The 18823-nt window shown below is 45.5% G+C and overlaps 1 protein-coding gene and 1 non-coding gene across 2 annotated transcripts in view; one reads left to right on the top strand and one right to left on the bottom strand.

The window, feature by feature from the left end:
• The window catches only part of LOC142575801 (frequenin-2-like), a 310775-nt gene extending 298555 nt beyond the window's left edge, over positions 1 to 12220 (top strand). Inside the window, exons 7-8 of the mRNA XM_075685463.1 lie at positions 7137 to 7214; positions 9073 to 12220. Coding sequence (XP_075541578.1) covers positions 7137 to 7214; positions 9073 to 9165 — 171 coding nt within the window. The 3' untranslated portion in view covers positions 9166 to 12220. The remainder of the gene's footprint in view (positions 1 to 7136; positions 7215 to 9072) is intronic.
• On the bottom strand, positions 8048 to 8120 carry TRNAS-GGA (transfer RNA serine (anticodon GGA)). Its single transcript has one exon. It is a non-coding gene; the product is annotated as a tRNA-Ser (tRNA).
• Positions 12221 to 18823: the final 6603 nt, after the last annotated feature.

Here is an 18823-nt window from a genome sequence, read left to right on the forward strand (position 1 = left end):
AAGACGTGAACTTGTGGTTGCCGGAGGTAGCTCAAAGGACACGGTGACCTTGTTCCAGGCGTCAAATGGAGTGGAGGAGAGGAACGGTATAGGAGGCTACAATGGCTAGAAGGTGTGGCTTCTGCTTTACTTTACGAAGGAGAAGCAGAGCGTTGAGAATGGGGTCGGGAAAGGTGTCGAAGATGAGACCTAAGCGTGGCTGTGGCGTAAATTATTTCGCGACTCACGACCTTCGCATGACGCGTATGATGTTCTACGAGTTCAGCATTACGGCTGTTGCTGCATTCGCTTTTCTTAAATTTCGCCGTTGTGGAGATGTATGCGCAACGAAGCCGTGGTAATATTATACAGTGCTGCCCCCGGCCGAGTCCGCGGAAGTGAAATATTCGTTAAAGTACAGGTGTCACGTAGTGCATGTGGAACACAATATGGTCAATAAAGGAAAAATGAGGCATCCACCCAATCGTAGCAATTGCTACAAAAGAAACCCATGCGGGTTCCCCGAAAGAAAAGCCTCCCTGTTGAAGAAAAATTCGTCCTGGTCCGGTGCTCGAACCCGGGCCCACTGCCTTTACGATCGTTGAGAGGAAGAAGTTGAGCCGAGCCCGAATGTCTTGCCACGCCGAAAAAAATACCCAGGGCCGCTCATAGAAAAATTTCATTTATCACTTAAAGGAAAAGTTTTATGTAGCGTTTGAAAGAGTGGTAATCGGTGGGAGGACGATGACGATAACAACGTATTGGCGACCACAACAACACGATGACGGCTCAATAAGCGACGTCGCAATAGCTCAAAGGCAAGAAGAGAGTGTATATTGATGTTTAGCTCATTAAATTGTTCTTCCTTGTTACTTCTTTCCAAGGAAACGTGATGGTACACGCCATTAATGCCGCGAAAACTGGAAGAAGTAACTCGTAAGTGACATCGCTGAAAAACGCGCCGTCATGCTTCACCTCTACCGACCGAAACTATTTTCTTTCTTTTCACTTAGCTAAAGGCTGGGCTGCTGCCGCAGGCGCTGATCGCCTCATGCTGATGTTAACGTGTGCAATTGCTTACGACTGTGGCAAACACTTCACGTGTTCTGTAAAGGCCTACTCGATCACTACTTAAGCGTACACGTGTAAACAACAACCTCTCCGAATCTCCTGTTATGCTGTATGCCTAGATGCCATTAATAGCATGTCGCGTAATGGAAATATGGCTGCTTGGTGCCCAAATGCAACTACGCTGCGTCTAAGATGTATATGCATTGGGAAGCACAGAGCGCGAATAAGTGAATATTTTGGAGGGGGGGATGCAAATGAGAGAAAGGCAGGGAGGTTAACCAGACTTAAAACCTCCGGTTTGCTACCCTGCACTAGGGGAAGGGAAAGGGGAAGTAAAGACGGAAAGAAGAGCGTGACAAAAATAAAAGCGTGAGAAAAAAAATATGAAAAGGGATAAAATGGGGTCCTTATAGTCTTTCTAATAGGCCACTGTCACGTAGAAAAGTCAACAAAGCCTTGACCGACTTTTGCTGCGACGACAGTTCACGTCGGCATTCCAAAACTGACTGTTCTGAAAGTGGTCTGTCGTCAAGGCGTGCCAGCGTGGTCGCTAGTGACAGCCGGTGCGCGCTGTATTGAGGACAGTGGCAGAGCACGTGTTCGATGGTCTCCTCGCCGCCGCAGTGTCTGCAAGCCGCGCTGTTGTCCATACCGACTCGGAAGGCGAAGGATCTTGTGTAGGCGACACCAAGCCACAGTCGGCAAAGTACTGCTGTTTCTAGTCGAGAGAGTCCAGATGGGGGTCGAAGTCGAAGGGATGGGTCCAGTCGGTGTAGACGTGTATGCTGTAAGCTTGGTGTGTTCCATAAAGTTTTGATGGATTCATTTGCAAGCACACGAATTTTCGTTGCAGCGTCTGTTCTTGAGAATGGAATGGAGTCTTGGAAGCCCTCCTCATGTGCAGATCGTGCTGCTGCGTCGGCAAGTTCATTGCCCATTATGCCACAGTGGCTTGGAATCCACTGCAACGTGATGTCGTGTCCTTGCTCGACGAGGTGGTGAAGCAGCAGTCTGATTTCTAGAACTAGTTGTTCGTGGGGTCCTCGGCGTAAGGCAGAAACCAAACAATGAAGTGCAGCCTTGGAGTCAATGAACACGCTCCATTTCTTGGGGAGTTCTTCAGAAATTACACGAAGTGCGCAACGAATAGCAGCAAGCTCCGCGGCAGTCGATGTAGTCTGGTGAGAGAGTCGAATCTTTATGGTGGAAGGTTTTGCAGGAAAGATCACCGATCCTGCAGACCCATTCACCGTGGTTGAAGCGTCAGTATACAGATGATGATGATCGTTGTACGTCTCATACAGCAAGAGCAGTGAAAGCTGCTTGAGTGCTGGAGACGAGAGTTGGGCTTTTGTTCGTATGCCTGGTACGACAAGTCGAACCTTTGCTTGAGCCAAGCACCATGGTGGAAACGGAACTCTCGCAGGAGCTGTATAACCTGATGGAAGGTACGCACGATAGGGCAGGACAGTTTCACAAAAGGAAGCACGTGGTCGATCCTCTGGCAGTGAGCCTAGATGATGGGCAGGGGCTCGAGCAAGGTGTCTTACGTGTGCTCTGAGTGCTTCCATGACTATATGGGTCTTGGCTGGGAAATCGTGTGCAATCGCAATGGTTTCAGCCGTTGACGAACACCGCGGCAAGCCAAGACACACTCTTAGCGCCTGGGCCTGGACGCTTTCGAGTGTACGGATATTACTTCTGCAGGTGTTGGTCAGCACAGGCAAGCTGTATCGCAAATACCCAAGAAAGAGCGTCCTGTACAGTTGCATCATTGCATGTACTGAAGTACCCCAGACATTTCCTCCAAGAAACTTAAACAAATTAGAGATATCCGTCAGGCGCTTCTTTAGGTAGGCCACATGAGGACTCCAGCAGAGGTCGCGATCAATGATTACTCCTAAGAATCGGTGCGTCCTGACATAAGGAATGTTTTGACCGTCGATAGAGACATCGTATGATCTCATTGGCTTCCGGCTAAACGCGACCAATGCGCATTTTTCTGGCGAGATCTAATATTTTGGAATGATTAAAAGCATTAGCGAGTGTCGTAATTCCGCGAAAATAACAGGTTTAATTACAAAGCGCAAACTACGGTAAAGTGTAATAGGGGCTTAAAACGAAAGGCATATTTTTTCAAGTGATCTATATATATATATATATATATATATATATATATATATATATATATATATATATATTCCTGGAATGTAGTTATAGCGGCAAACAGGAGAATTAAAAGCCTTTGAATTCGTAACTCGAAACGGGAGGAATACCGTAGCCTATCAGGTCATATAAAGTGATAGGTTTACGTTCAGCCGGTAATGCATCGGAAGCGTCCTCTGCAAAAGTAGAGCAACCTAGACAGCTTGTGGAAAACAGCTGTGCAAGGTTTTGTAAATTCTGCCTCTCGCGGTGTCTTTTATTACATACTATTGCGCTGATAAAAAAAAGAAATATCCAAATAGATGGTGTGTTACGGAGGGCGAACGCGCGATATTTTTTGCCACGCTGCGTCTACGCCGTGTCTGCGTTACATTTTTTTCCTATATCGCTTCTTCGTAACTACTCGCCAAGCGGAATTCCATCATCGTGGATGAATGTCATTTACTGTGTTGCATATTGAGTTACCAACCTGTTGAGCCTTACTAGGTCATGGTAATACAGCTGGTATAGTGTATCGCTCGTCATAGTGCGCTCACTCTGAGCACGGTAAGCTTTATAAAAGTGCATGTTCATTGATTCCATGTTTTACAGCGGAACGGAAGCGCTCTTTATCCTGTATATTATTAACAGCCGTGCAGGTTTGAGCGTTTTGTCTATCTTTCTTAGGTCTAGAGGTAACGTATATGGTACCAAAGTTTATGCGGACAGCGTACACTTTCGCGTTGGGAGCGAGGCTATGTGCATGCGTGCTTCGCCATGACACCTGGAGCCGCTGTTTTACCTGCCTTTAAATTTGACTCCGATTTATGTCGCTTTTGGGCCAGGTGAAAGAAAATGCTCGAGATGTGCAAGCTCTGTCTGATATTATCATTATTTAGGATAAAAAAGCGCAAGTTGCCTGTAAAATGTGGAAACGTGTACGTTTATAATGTTACAGGGTTTGGAGTACATGCGCAGGAAGTGCCGGTATACATGCGATGCAGGCAAGATGCTCTCTGACTCATTGCGATTGCATTTGGTCCCCCAGCGATCACACAGCGCTCTCCGGTGGCGCAAGAAGGTCCGGCCGCCACGCGTTCAGAGTATAGCGTTTCAATCGCTGAGCGCTGTCCATGATAATGAATTCGGCCAAATGAACACTTATTCAGTGAAACGGAACACACGATTAAGGGATAGTTAAGTGCTTGAATTTACGTGCACGCGTTGCGTAGTAATGGAGTCGCAAGGTACGTACATACTATGCGAAATATAGACAGCAAACAGCGAAGTAGAAGATCACAATTCTTGAGTGCTGAAAAAAATTGCTCGAGTTACTGAAGTACACCATCTGTATTGAATGTGCCCCGAGGCAATGAGCTGCAGTGAGATAGTTTTTTCGGAGAAAAAAAAGGAGGGTTTGAAAGAATTGGTACGTGCAAAAATTGGCGTTAACCTGCAGGGATGATGCTGTCTTGTAGGCCGCGTTGGCGATAGCGCGAGTGGTGGATAGGATTATATTTCAATATACCACTTAGCGAGTCATGCAGAAGTTCAATTTTAGCTAGTTTCCTACAAAATTACATAGACGGTAAGTTATTCGATTTTATTAGTTGGCTTGGAGAATCAGAACGTGAATACCAATTATCTGTAAATCTAACTGCGAGTCTCTGCAGTAAAACGAATATCGAAATCGGTTTTAGTAAATAGGTCCCTCTCAGTACAAGCATATTCCATCTGAGAGCGTATGAGTGTATTATACGCAAGCAGCTTAACAGACGACGGTCAATGTTTGAGCTTGTGACGAATTAATCCTAACTTGGGACGTGCAGGAGCGCATATAGAATCAATGCGAGATGACCAAGTGAGGCGGCTAGTGAAAGTAACACCGAGGAAATGAGAACTTTCTGTCTGGATGAGATAAACAACGCTAATTGAACAAACGTACTTGAGGAGCTGTTTTTTTTTTTGTGTGTGTGTGACCCGCATGAAGAGTTTTTTTTTTTAACTTCATAAACAAGTTGATCATTTCTGCAAGTAACCGCTTTGAACAATAGGCAATCGTCTGCAGACAAGCCAATATTGACGCTCTCGTGCACACATTCAGTCAAATCAATATTATAAATTAAAAACAAAAGTGCCCCAATTACACTCCCTTGCGAGACACCAGAATTCACAGATACAGTGCAATAGTATTGGCCTTCATTATCAACAAACTGCCCGCATTTCGAGGTATGAGCGGATCTATTTGATTAAAGCGCCTGTCAGTCCAATATTCTTCAGCTTAGTGATTCGACAAGGATGATAAACTACGTGAAATGCTTTTTTGAAATACAGAAAAGTGCCATTAACTTGACCACCCTTGTCCTTGACAGACGCGAAGGCATTGAACCGTAGAAATAAGTCGAGTTGTTGTTAAGCCTCTTTGAAAGTGAAGTTCAACGGGTGAAAGCGCGTCGCACTATTGAAGGTAATCTCTGGTGTGATTTGAAATGATATCCTCTAAAAGTTTGTATCACCAGCAGGTTAGGGAAATTGGTATGTAGTTTGTTGTATGGGTTCGATCACCTTTATATATATATAAAAAAAAACGGTTAGACTCAGGCTCACTGCCATTTCGAAGAAACAATGGCACGTGAAAGTGACTAGCGAAAAATGATAAGAAGAAACCAGACAAGGGATTTCACTTAACGGCGAAGGAAAGCGTTAGGTGTATGTTATCTGGTCCACACGATGCTTTTGACTTAAGCTCTAGTGGCATCTGAAAAGGACCTTCATAAGTCATCATTTCTGGACTCACGTCAGCCGTGCTTTTTGTGTGTGGAAACCGTTGTGCAGCAGGAGTTGAAAATAGACAATGCAAGCACATTAAATGCGGTAGCTGTTTCTTTTGTGTCCCTAAGCAACTTCTGGTCCAATTTTATGTGGTCGATCATTTTACGTTCATATGATTAAAGATAGCTCCAGAACTGTCCAAAATCGTTTTTTATAAACTGTGGCAAAGTATGGAGAGTAATAACTTTGTCTACTGATTTGAATGTTATGTACAAATGTTTGCTTCAATTTGAAGCCCATTAAAGAATTAGTCATTTTGTTCTGTAATGTTTCATTTCGCGTACCTGATACGTTATGTCTCGAGTGATCCATGGGTTTTTGCGAGCTGTAAGGTTATTCTTATTAGGAATGACATTAGTCGTGGCGTAATGACAAATATATTTAAATTGATTTCACGCGTAATAAACAGTGTTGCCGGTAAATTTGCCATGAGCAAGTTCAAGGAAATCAAGAATGGGTTCGGCAATAGCCCTAAAGAAATATTTTTTCATTCTTTTCTCGGGAACTGTAGCACCTGAAACACCAAGGAGACATTAAAAGGACAAGTTTATCATAAGACAAACCATTTTCTACTGTAACAGCCACGTCACAGAATTATTTACTGTGAAAAACAAGGTCGAGAATTGACGTTCATGCTCCCTGTAGGCACATATGGGCTTGAACTGCCTGTGCGAGAATGGAAGCCAGCATTGTGTCAAAGATAATGGCGCCTTAAGACGATGGTTACGAAATGCAGCGTATCTCTTGAATAATCTTCACTTTTCTTTCTTCTTTTGTTGATGCAGAACGTCGCATTACTTTTCAGGCTGCTTTAGTAGCTCGTTACGCCAGTGTGATTTCTTTTCATTTTTTTTCTGAAAGGACTATATTCTACTTACACATTTGCATGTCTTCTAACCAGCATCGCTATGCTGCTTAGTTCAACTCATGTGCACGAACAAAAGTTAACAGTTACTGTTCAACAGTCCCTTCATCCCAACCTTGCTTTTAAGTGCAACCGGAGTTCCTCTACATTTTTGTCGTTTCAGCAAGATCTCTGTGATGATTCATGTTCGATTTCGCGTTATTTCTTTCTTTAACTTTTTTTGTGATGTCTCCTTTCTGCGCAGGGAAACCAGACGAAAGAAGCCGAACAAGAGGAATCCCCCCAGGAAAGAGTTGACAAGATATTCGACCAACTAGACAAAGTGAGCATCTTTTTGTTCTTGCCAGCATAAGGCGGTTCTTACGAGCTCATAAAACCTATGCTTCATGACAGCTTATGAATGGGGACTCTTTTTTACTGAACAGCATTAACTTCATACGAACGGAAGGCTGGTATCTTGCGGCCACTGTAGAGATGACGGCAACAAAATTCCTAGCAATAGCTCCGACTGACAAAGCTGTACCTCAAAACGCTGATAAGACGATTACAGTAGCACCGCTAATCACTTTCATAATGTAGAGTGACCAGTTTTTTTTTTTTTAACCATCGAGTCCCCCAGTGTCGACTCAAGAAGCGCTGTGTAAAGAAATATCGAACGACATTGATGGTGCGATGACATTCCCTATAGTAAGACGTCTCATCAGCTGGCATGACCTTGTTTAACGCCAATGGGTCTTACGGGGTCATATTTACGGTGTTTTCCGGCCGGCGAACAGGAATATTTCAAAGCACTTTGAAAAGCTTCTTCATGAGGCCTCGTGTGGGCCTCGGTAGTTCCGCCAAAACCAGCAGGGGCTTGGCGAGAGCTGTCTTGTAACAGTTGTAAGCTCTCCTAATCGCGCAGAGGAGATCAATCACGAATAATTTATATAATGTATACGCTTGGTAGTTCACAGAACATTTTGCATTGCAGGAGGAACTGAGGCATAGATACGATTCGAATTTTTTTTAAATACTGCCTCTTAACTTTAGTCATATCATAAGAAGCCAACAAACACTGACACCAAAGACAACATAGTGGAAATTACTTGTGGATAATAAATGAAGTAAGGAAACGATAAATTAATGGAAATTAAACTGGATGAAAAAACAACTTGCCGCAGGTGGGAACCGAACCCACAACCTTCGCATTTCCTGTGCGATGCTCTACCAATTGAGTTACCGCGGCGCCGTTTTCCCATCCACTTTCTTGAGTATTTATGTGTCCTAGTAGAGCCATGGGAGTGCTAGCCAGCACCACCACTCACAGACCTTGGCGGCGGACGTCGTCCTTTTTGCCGCAGGCGTCACAAGAACGTGATCTAAATAAAAATCGGGCCCCTCGGTTAACCCCCTTTCTTCTCGTTTATTTCATAACGAGGGTCTCGAATCCGGCAACATTGATGCCTTCAGGTAGCATATGTGGGTTTATTGACCAGTTGCCTTCACCCAAAAAGATCACGTTTTCGTGACGCCTGCGGCAAAGAGGACGTTCCACGTCCGCCGCCAAGGTCTGTGAGTGGTGGCGCTGGCTAATACTCCCAGGGCTCTACTAGGACACATAACTACTCAAGAAAGTGGATGGGAAAACGGCGCCGCGGTAGCTCATTTGGTAGAGCATCGCACACGAAATGCGAAGGTTGTGGGTTCGGTTCCCGCCTGCGGCAAGTTGTTTTTTCATCCACTTTAATTTCTATTAATTTATCGTTTCTTTACTTCATTTATTATCTACAAGTAATTTCCCCTATGTTTACCTTGGTGTCAGTGTTTGTTGGCTTCTAATGATATGACTATTAAAAATCGGGCCCCTCGGTTAACCCCCGTTCTTCTCGTTTGCCTCTTAACTTGAATGACTGAGTAGCTGCACGAAAGATGAATTACAGGCAAGGTGGAAGCTGTAGTCCATACAGCTATTGTGCGGCAGAATTCTTTATCTTATCCTCTTATGCGTATTTAGTCGTGTATCTTGCCAAAAAAAAAAAGAAAATAATGAAGTCTTGAGTGAAAAAGCGCGCGAGTCCTTTCTTTTTTTGCTCCTGGTATTGTTGCTGATTTCTGTTTCCCACTAACGTCATTTTCTTTGCGCATTGTTATCTACACATTTTTTTTCTGCCTCATCTCCCCTCCACCTCCTTGCACAGAACCACGACAACCGGCTGACGCTGGAGGAGTTCCGCGAGGGCTCCAAGCAGGATCCGAAGATTGTGCAAGCGCTATCTCTTTACGCTCCTTGACACAACCTCACAGCCAGTCAGTCCATGCTGGTCCAGCCTCCCACGTTCGAGCTCAACTACTCCCACATCCCGCCCATCTACTGAACACCTTTCATTTATGACGTCCGTGCTCTCCTTCTCGCTCTCTTTTTAAGCTTCTGTCGTGTTCTGTGTCTCTTTCTCGATTCTGCACTTGTATTCTCTCTCTCTCTCTCTCTCTCTCTCTCTTTATATATATAATATGTTTTGCATGCGTTAAAACTTTAAAACGTAAGTAATACAGCGTGCTGGGAGGACATATAGTGTTAGTTGGTTTCGCTGCTTCGCCCGCAGGGTCTTTGAGTTCTGCGGCAGAAATTTTAAACACGGTGCTAGTCACCATTAAGTCTGTCTGTGTTTTCTAATCTTTCTTTTTTTACCTTTCAACATAAATACCATCGAGCTCACAAGGCGGCGAAGATATGGCAGTCGCGGTCAGCAATCGGAATAACTATTTATTAAGCCTTACTGCTCAAATTCAGTGTGTGACAACTTGCGTATAAAAATAGGCACAAAATGAGATAGAGCTGAGCCGTGGCGTGCGCAGCGATCCTAATTGCGTGCCGGTTTTGCTGTACGAGTGTCTTTCAAGTATTCTGAGGAGTGCGAGCAAGTAATACCAGTGATCGTGCCACGTTTTCGTGATTCGTCTTTCATCACTTGGGATTGCTAAACCTAACTCACCCGATCTTGTGCTCGTAGGCACTGTCTCAGTACGCTGATTCGTACTTGTAGAATCGATGATTCATGAAGATTTGTGTGTCCAATGAGCAGCGATTGAGACCATCAAAAACAAACAAGTAAACATGAAAGGCCCTTTACTTTATGGTCTACCTAAGTTGTCATCTCTTGTTTCCACAAAAAAAAAAAAAAAGCGGGAAACAATATGAATGCTGGCCGTCTGATCCTTCCGGCACGCTGTATCCAGAAACTCTTCTAGCGCGCGTTTTGACGTTCAGTTTTTCTGCCCCGTGACACCATTGAATCTGCTTTCGATGGCTTCCACCACGTAGTTTGCTGTGTAGAGAGTCACTCACGAATTCTCATACGCCTCGCAAACGGGCGCTCTCTTTCAGGGTAAATGCATTATGGAGCGGTTAACCTTGTCAAGCTGGAGCTATTTTTTTTTAAACCATAGGCTATAACCTTGCGGCGCACTGAGGCACTGCAGGTGTCCTGCGGTTTGTAAGCGAAGAAAACTAGGGGGAACCTGTGCATTTTTTTTCATGGTTCTCGGAGCAGCTTCACTTCCTCTCTCTCTCTCTACAACATGTGCCAACCAGCTCCGTAGACGATTTTGCTAATCCATCGTTACCATGACTGTCACTCCGGTAGCGCCTGTATCCCTCCGGAAATCACACGTGGCACGCACCTAAGGTGCAACGTTCCCGTTTTTTCCACACCACTGTATTTAACTCGCAGGCGTCGACTCGCGGCACGCTGCTCCCATTCCATATCTGACAATCATTCGACGCCAAAAAAAAAAAAAAAAAGTCAACTCTCAGGCCCCCTGAGACGATCCCCGTAACAACCACCGTCTGTAACATTTGTACCTAGACTAGCGGAGACAGAAATGATCTTACCTTTCGTCGCATCGGGCGCACTTTCATGGTGAACGCTGAACGGCACAAATCGCTGACGTCATTACCCTGTGCGCCTCTCCCAGTTCCTATAATGATACGCATATATAACTTCAGTGTTGCACTTAGAACCTTCCAGTAGTTCTCGAAAATTGTCTCCGTGTGTTTCTTTCCCTTCTTCTTTTTTTTTGTGCTGTTGCGATCTTTCACGCATGTTTTCTTTGTGCCATCACCATCATCACATATTCCGCGTAGCGCGAACTCTCTTTTCACGGGGCTAGGACCGGCGTTTTCGACAACAGTGGACCAATGACAGACAAACAAGCAAAACACCTGTTTTTTCTGCGCCGCTCGAAGCGGGCACATACCTTAATGACTGACTGGCTGTTGAAGTGACAGTGTAAAGCTGCTAGCCGGAGAGATGATGATCTATAAACACTCTGACCAGACCCAACCGCGCGGCTGGAGCGCGCGCACACACACGTGCGTTGTGGGCGGGGGGAAGCGGGTCGCGTTTCTGCGTAGCCACCGGGCGACGCATTAAACAAAAAAAAAAGCCAATCAAATAACCACCAGACTTCTGTACTCTCCGTCTCCCCTCCCTCGTGTTGCACGAGACACCTTCGTTTCGTTGTCCTTGCTCTCCACGGAGAGACTGATGAGAGCTGTACATAGAACGCGCGCGCACACACACACACAAACTGTACCACGTACCGCACACTTGCTGCACTCGCGGCGAAACCAACTCCCGTCGGCAAGATTGACCTGCACCGAGAGGTTGCGTGTATTAACTGCGGCTGCTCCGCACGCTCATACGGGCCGCCGAGCCTCAGCGTGACCCAGGAGATTACACCCGACAACAATTTCTGCCTGTCGACTTTGTATACATCATTGCGCAGCGTCGTCGTCTTTTTGTGTGGGTCACGTGGTGGCGACTGTTCTTTCTTTATTTTTCTTGATGATCTTTTGCCACCCTGTACTTGTCCGAGGAGTGTTGTTGCGGTCGTTGCCAACGTTGCGCAGCTGTGCGCTGTTGCGGTTTCGCGCATTGTGCGTCCCCGCGATGGCGTTTTTTTTTTTTCTATCAATGGCACACCCGCGTGGGTTTTGACCACCTGTTGTACAGATGACTCGATATACCGCCGCCGTTACGATCACGCGCGCACTCACTTTTGACCTGTTCAAGAAGAGACAAAATCCTCATCTTGAGACTTAGGAGTCCATTTGTCCTTTCGTTTTCTTTTTATTGTTCTCTTTTTCTGACGTCGGGTGCACAGCCTGAATACGTTTGTTGAGTGCACAAGGGGGAAACAAAAGAGGCGCATATTCGTGAACAGTCTGGTTTTCTAGGCGTTCCACGTTACTGGGTTTGGTTACGTGGGCAATCCAGAGCTTCAATAAAACTTGGTGCTGGGCTAGTTGGTGGTGCATTCTTTAAAACTGATGGTAGCGCTAAAAAGGACGGACACACGATGAAAAGACGAGACGACGACGAGGAAACGCGTTTCCTCGTCGTCGTGTCGTCTTTTCATCGTGTGTCCGTCCTTTTTAGCGCTACCATCAGTTTTAAAGAATCCAGAGCTTGACGCGATAAACAATGAATTGTTTGTCTAGTTTTGGTGAATCTAAATGTTCCAATCACAGCTGTAAGTTCAGCGCTCTGCTTGAAAATTATGGAGCATTAGAGCATGAGCTACCGGGAATACTCGTAATGCTTGAGGCTGCTTGAAGCCATGCAGGAAACTGAGCATAGAAGACACCTGTTACGGAGGTACACGTGGCTTTAGGAACACCACTGATTGTGATCACTCGTATGATCGCGATTCCGATTAGGAGACAGCAGTTGTAGTTTCCACTCCATGTGGAACTTTACTTGGAAGCAAAGTTTAGTTTTCGGCTATCGCAGCTCACTGAAAGCACCACATTGCTCTGGTTCTAACACTCGTCCTACAATATATCTTGCCTTTACCCTTAGTCAGTTACGTTACAGCTAATAGTCTTGGAGAAACACGTGCTCCACCTACCGGGAGCAGACATATTCGGGGTCGACTTAGTTGCGCCGTTTGATCGACATTCACAGGCGAATAGCGCGCGGGAGATGCAGTACGTATCCGTTTTGTGAAAATCAATTAAGCCGGATGTTGCCGGCCCTAAGTTCGACGCTCCTACTCCGCTTTTGAAGAAATCGCCTTGCTTTCGAAAAAGAGAGAAGTGAATGTAAACCAACTACAAACAAACAGAAAAGTACTGACTGGCAATTCATTTCGGCCTTCTCAGGCGAAAAAAGTTGTCTGCGGACAGTTTAGTGTTTAGTCGTTCCCGTCGAGTGGGGAAGTGAGGAAAATAGCCTCGATTATGGGCGCCTTAGGGACCACTCTGGGAGCACAGAGCTAGAGCATAAAGCACAGAGCACATAGAAACGAGGCGGTCTAAGCCTCATACATTGTTTTGCTGTGTCTGTTAATCCCACTGCGAGTTGGTGTTTTCTTGGTCATCACTAGATAAAACTACGTATTTGTGATGTGTAGCGTTGTCGTATACGTTTTGCTTGCGTTGTCAAAAAGCAAAATCATCGCCGTTCCGCAGCAAGTCTCAGCGCCTTTGCCATACGAACTTATTCAGGCTTGCCAAAGACACGTCCTATTCGGACCCATCTCTTCGCGTCCACCCCTTTTACTGGCATGTCGTCCAACCTCCCTGCCCCACAGCTCAACCACAGTTTCCCGGCACATTCTGCATGACATGCAGTTTTGTCGTACTTTCGGAAATCGATTCCCGAGTGCGAAAAGAGTCTTCACGCAAGCAGTACCGTTGTAGAGCTGCTCTTGTTCCTTTCTTTTTCTTTTGCCTTGTTCCCTGCTTAGCCTTAATCAAGGTTGAATTCGTTCCCCTGTCATCTCGGAACCTCGCTGCTGACTGCTTTGCTTCAGCGAGAAACCACGCTGAAGAGCCGAAATGGTAGTGATTACTATTTTGTGATCGACTGTTGGTGACGCGTGGAACGTTGCGTTCGCGCCTTCACGATGTCGACGCTCGGCGAGACTAACGATTCCAGAAAAGCAGTCTCTTTTCAAATCGCTTCCGCATCGCCGCGCTCCACTTCGATATGCGATGTACTGCGGATAACAGACTTGCAGCGGACGCCGCCTTAATGAGACGTTGTCGCGCTTACGATTCATATCGTTCATGTTTTCGCGGCTTCGGTAGTTCACTGAAGATTCCCTTTGCGCGCGCTTTCAACGTCGCCGCAGATTTCGTTTAGTTCGTATCGAAATGCCGTCGGTAAACAGCCCTTCTGTGTACCACATCGCTGTACTTACACCTGTTCGATTTTCTGCGTGTCTTTTTAGGGTGCTCGCAGCGCATGCTGGAATGACTGCGCAAAGAAAAAAAAAGCAACCACAAAAAACAGGGTTTCTGTGTTGCTTTGTCATTTTCTCGTGCTGCGAGAATGGTGCTAAAGATGACGAGGAATATATATCCTTAGGCGCGTGTATAGAACTTCCTTCTGCTCCCAGTGTTCAGTCAGGCGAATGTCAATGTACGACGGTCAATATCAGGCGTGAAATAGGTATCATTGCGTTCTCGTAAAGTGCTTAATTACATCGTGTAGGATAAAAGCAAAAATAGTACATTAACTGCATTATGTCCATAGTTAACGCGGTATCTTTCTTTATTATGTTTACAGATATTTACTATTGTTTGCTCGACTATTTGATGAGCGTCGCAGAGGTCATTCGGGTAGACTTTTCAGCATTCGCAAGTAAAGGTAGCTGACCTTCAGTGACGAATTCTCGCGGACGCACGGGTTGGGCAGGCATATGAAGTGAAAACACACTGATAATACAATCCGTCGGCAGCAGACCACTGTGCGTTTCAGAAAGTACTCAATGGCTACAGCCATTGTAGGTCCGCTCGTTGCTAAGTCCTTGTGATTCAGCAGCTCTTGCATTTAGTTCTGACATGCTGAACGCCGCCGTCTCCCGCTACGAACGTCTGCTGTAGTAGCCGTGTTCTTAGGTACGAGGAAAGAAAATGAGTGAACGCCAAACGCACGCTTTCCGATGCAACACGTGCGGTTGCACTAGCTATCTGTGTTTTCGAAGCCGCCTTGAACGTGGTTTGAACAGGTGGATAACGAGCTGCGATGCTGAGTGTTTCGCTTATATTTTTCTTTGGCTTGACAGACGAACGAACTGCCGGGTACGAAAACAGCGAGAAACGATCGATGCTAGCAGCTTAGAATGGCGGTGGTAGTAGAGCATTTCATTCAGTGCATCCTGCAACATCGTTAGCTGACCGCCAGTATACGTTAGGTCTGCTTCACTCCGTGTTGCATGTTGAGAAGCCGTAGTATCAAAGGTAAGTTATGATCTGGCATGTAATGTAACTTAACAGTTTTCTGCCGTATTTAGGTTTCTGCTTAAAAGTATGTTCAGCAAGAAAAATGGTGTTAAACCTGAGACACTTCTATATTCTTAGCTTAGCGTAGAGCTAGCCTATGGTTGGTGGTGTTAATGACCGTTGCTTTCGGTTCATCGTTTTAGAACGCAGAAAATGGCAATAGAAGTGAGTGACGTTAGCATACCACATCAAACATCCACGCGTGATGATGCATCGAACGAAGATAAGAGAAACACCGAAAGGCCCTGCACACGACCGGTGCGTCATCCGCAGTTGGTAACACACTTGATGTCCATTTATTTCTCCGTTGAGCGTAGGGCAGTCCAAATAATGAAATTAAAGGTGTGCGCGAGAAACACAGTTCATCTAGTATTCGGCCTTTTTGAGTAATAACGCGGCCAGTTTTAAAAGTGGATTCCGCCAGGACACCCCTGTTTTTGTTGCGTAGTGTAAACAAAATTGAGCGCGTATGCAAAACTTAAAACAACAACAAAACACACACGCGCGCGCACACGCACACACGCACACGCATCGCAAACGCTAGTAAAGGACAGCACTGGTGTTTAGCGCAATCTGGCGATGGCCATCGATAACGACATACAAGGCGCGGCAAAGTGATCTGTGAAGTGCTCTACCGAATTAAACGATTTGTTATCAGTAGCGTGGACTGGGCCCTGAGTAAAGTGACATTGAGTAAACTTCTGCACCATTCCTAATTGGTCACACCAACATGACGCGATGTTTAAGAAGACTTATGTAGTACATCAGCCACCAGATACTTGTTTCCTTTGGCCTCTGTTCTTTGTTTGTGGCACACTTGTGTGCATTTTGTCCTCGCTACGCCCTTACTTATGCAATAGAGCAGCGCTGGCACAATAAGAATGTGCTGTGAAAGTTACCCACGCCTTTATTCTAGTCATTTTATTTATTTATTTATTTATTTATTTATTTATTTATTTATTTATTTATTTATTTATTTATTTATTCTTATTAATCTAATTTTGCGCTCCTTAATAATAATTAAAGGGTTGTAAAAGATAACATAGAGAGCCAGCCCTCGACAATACGTACTATAGCATTATCCCCAGCATGCGATTCCATGGGTTTCTGATTGGTTCTTTTACAGCTTGTAAGAGCCATTGACTGTGGATGTAACGAGCGAACACTTAATCATGAGAAATCGTTGCCCTTCTTGGTATCAAAGATGGTAATTTACATGAGGTCCTTAGGAATAGCAAAACCTGCATTAGCGTAGTACGCTATTGGCACTGTGCACAATAGACTCTTCCAAAGGGAATACAGAAACCAATCAGAATTTTAGTTGTGCGCTTGCGCGGTGTCGCTGACGACGTTCTTTTTCTTGTTGCAATAGCCTTTGGGCGATCCGAACGCTATTCCCAAATCTCTCCGTTCAGCTCTTGACAGTGCCAGTTCTCTCCGTCGTTGGTGGCGCTTCACTTGAGAGAGAAAGAGACAAACTTTATTTCGACGACTGCGAGGGATCTTAGCGCTCACGCTCCCAGCGAGCGGCCATGCTCACGCCTTTTTATGCGGTTGATGTGTGCGATCGAGGAGTGGCCATAGCTCCGTCCCTTCATCTTGCGGTTCCCCCCTCCCCCCCCCCCCCCTCCCTGTGGTGATTGCAGGCCGAACTTGAAATTGTGTCTAAATAAAAAACGTCATCCTTCGCTCACAACTTGCGCATCCGCCAAGCAAAAGTTTCGAGAATCGCATCGTCGCGGCAGTCTTGCAAGAAGCGATACTTGGTCGTCGTTTACGGCACTGCGTCCCACATTTTTGTTTTCTGTTCGCTCCACGGGTTGCGTAGCAAGTTTTAATAATCATTCTGACTAAAGCGAAATTCTGAATATAGTATGTAAGTTAGGAGTGATGGCTGAGTGATGCAGGTGCAAGCACGAATGTTCTTTGAAGGCGGAGTGGACTTACGTCTCGAATGAAGGTTTGAGTAGTCTTCACTTACTGTGTCTTTTCGTTTCTTGAATTATTCCTTATCGCTCGCTAAAGAGGTTGTCAGCTTTTTTGGCGTAAGTGCGCACTGATAGTCATAGGTGATTCTTACATTTTTGCACACATCTGCTTCCTGTACTCGTGTTTTTTTTCTCATCTTTTTAAAGGATGCACGAATAAGAAATATTTTCGAAAAGTACGAAGCGTTTTAGTACTAAGGCGTACTTGTTTAATGATTTAATACAAAAAAAGTTGTTGCGCTCACTGGCATCTTCCTTTCGTTTTCTTCTCTTTCTTTTTTTTTTAAGCCTACGGCGCCCACTTAATGTTGTCTCGTAGTTTCTCTGCGTGCTCGCTTAACTAGCAGCGTTAGCGCACGTTATTATTATTTTCCGCTGGCAAGTCTTGTGGCAGCGTATTCTTTACGACGCAACGCGTTAGGTTCTCTTTCGTACCTCGGCAGGCCACGTTCCATTCCCTGTCGCAGAATTGAAATGCTTTCCTGTCGGGGCTGAACCAATATGTTTGTTTCCATGTGCGGATTTCTTGTTTTATTTATGGAAACTTCTCACTAAAATTTCAGAGTCTAATTTGCATCGAGCTCCGGTTTAATGATTTCTCTCTCTCTCTCTCATAGCCGTTCTCATTCACCTCCTCGTGGCTCCGCAGATCTAGCCCTCCTCTCCGGCTAGCCGGTGAGCAGCGTATTTCTGGCGCTATACTTGGTCAGCGTCTCCTGATGATCGCGCCGGTATAATTAACCCGCCGTCGGTTCTGTCCTACTCGGGCAATTGGCGGGTCACTCGAGTGCGCTTTATAGTACCAACTACATAGCATATGGCGTAGCAGCCTGCCTGGCCACACCGTCTCCCGCAAACGACTTCTGCGTGCCTGGCTCGTTCCCACCACCACTACCGTTACGCTCGTAGCCTCAAGATTTTGCGCTGTCAACTCAGTATAATGAAAATGTCACTTCCTTCATCGAGTCAGAAAAAAAAAATAAAGACCTTCTGCCCCGAACGAGGGGTGCGGCGCATTCATTGTTGGGCACGGTTTATCGAAATGTCCGAAAAATTCCCGTGGTCTGCGGGGCCTTTCCTCCCCTCGATAGGTTTCAAAAGATGACCATTGTGAGCAAATGAGCCCTGTCCGTCTTTCTCTCTCTCTCTCTCTCTCCGTTATTTATTTATTCCTCTCGTTGCTTCTTTCTTTTAACTATGCTCTCACAGAGGCACCACTGGTACGGGAAGAATGGCGCCGCCATCAGTAAGGAGTACTTTTTTTTTTGTGATCGTCGGGTTTCGAAAGAAGCGAGCCGAATAACGTTGGCGCAGAGTGCCGCTCGCACCTACACTGTGCTCGTGGTTTGCATGCTTGTAAGCTTGTCTCGTTTTTTTTTTTAATTTTTTTTATCTTCTTATTCGAACAACCCTCGACGCAGTGTGGGTTTTACATTTAAATGGTCTTCGCGGCCCTGCCTTTCAGCAAAGAGGCATGACACCGCTGTGGCTGCTTGAACTGTCAAATGTGCCAAGGCGGCACAAAAGAGCCCTAAGGCCGTCTTTGTCTCATACTTTCTTCGTTTAATTTTGCTACTTCGCGGTAGTTAGAAGAATTGAATTTGAAAAGTCATTTCACAGCTTGGCAGAGCTCCGTATGAGATTTTCCTTTTTTCTTTAATGCATCTT

This window comes from Dermacentor variabilis, chromosome 1, assembly GCF_050947875.1.
Source record: "Dermacentor variabilis isolate Ectoservices chromosome 1, ASM5094787v1, whole genome shotgun sequence".
NCBI lineage: Eukaryota > Metazoa > Arthropoda > Arachnida > Ixodida > Ixodidae > Dermacentor > Dermacentor variabilis.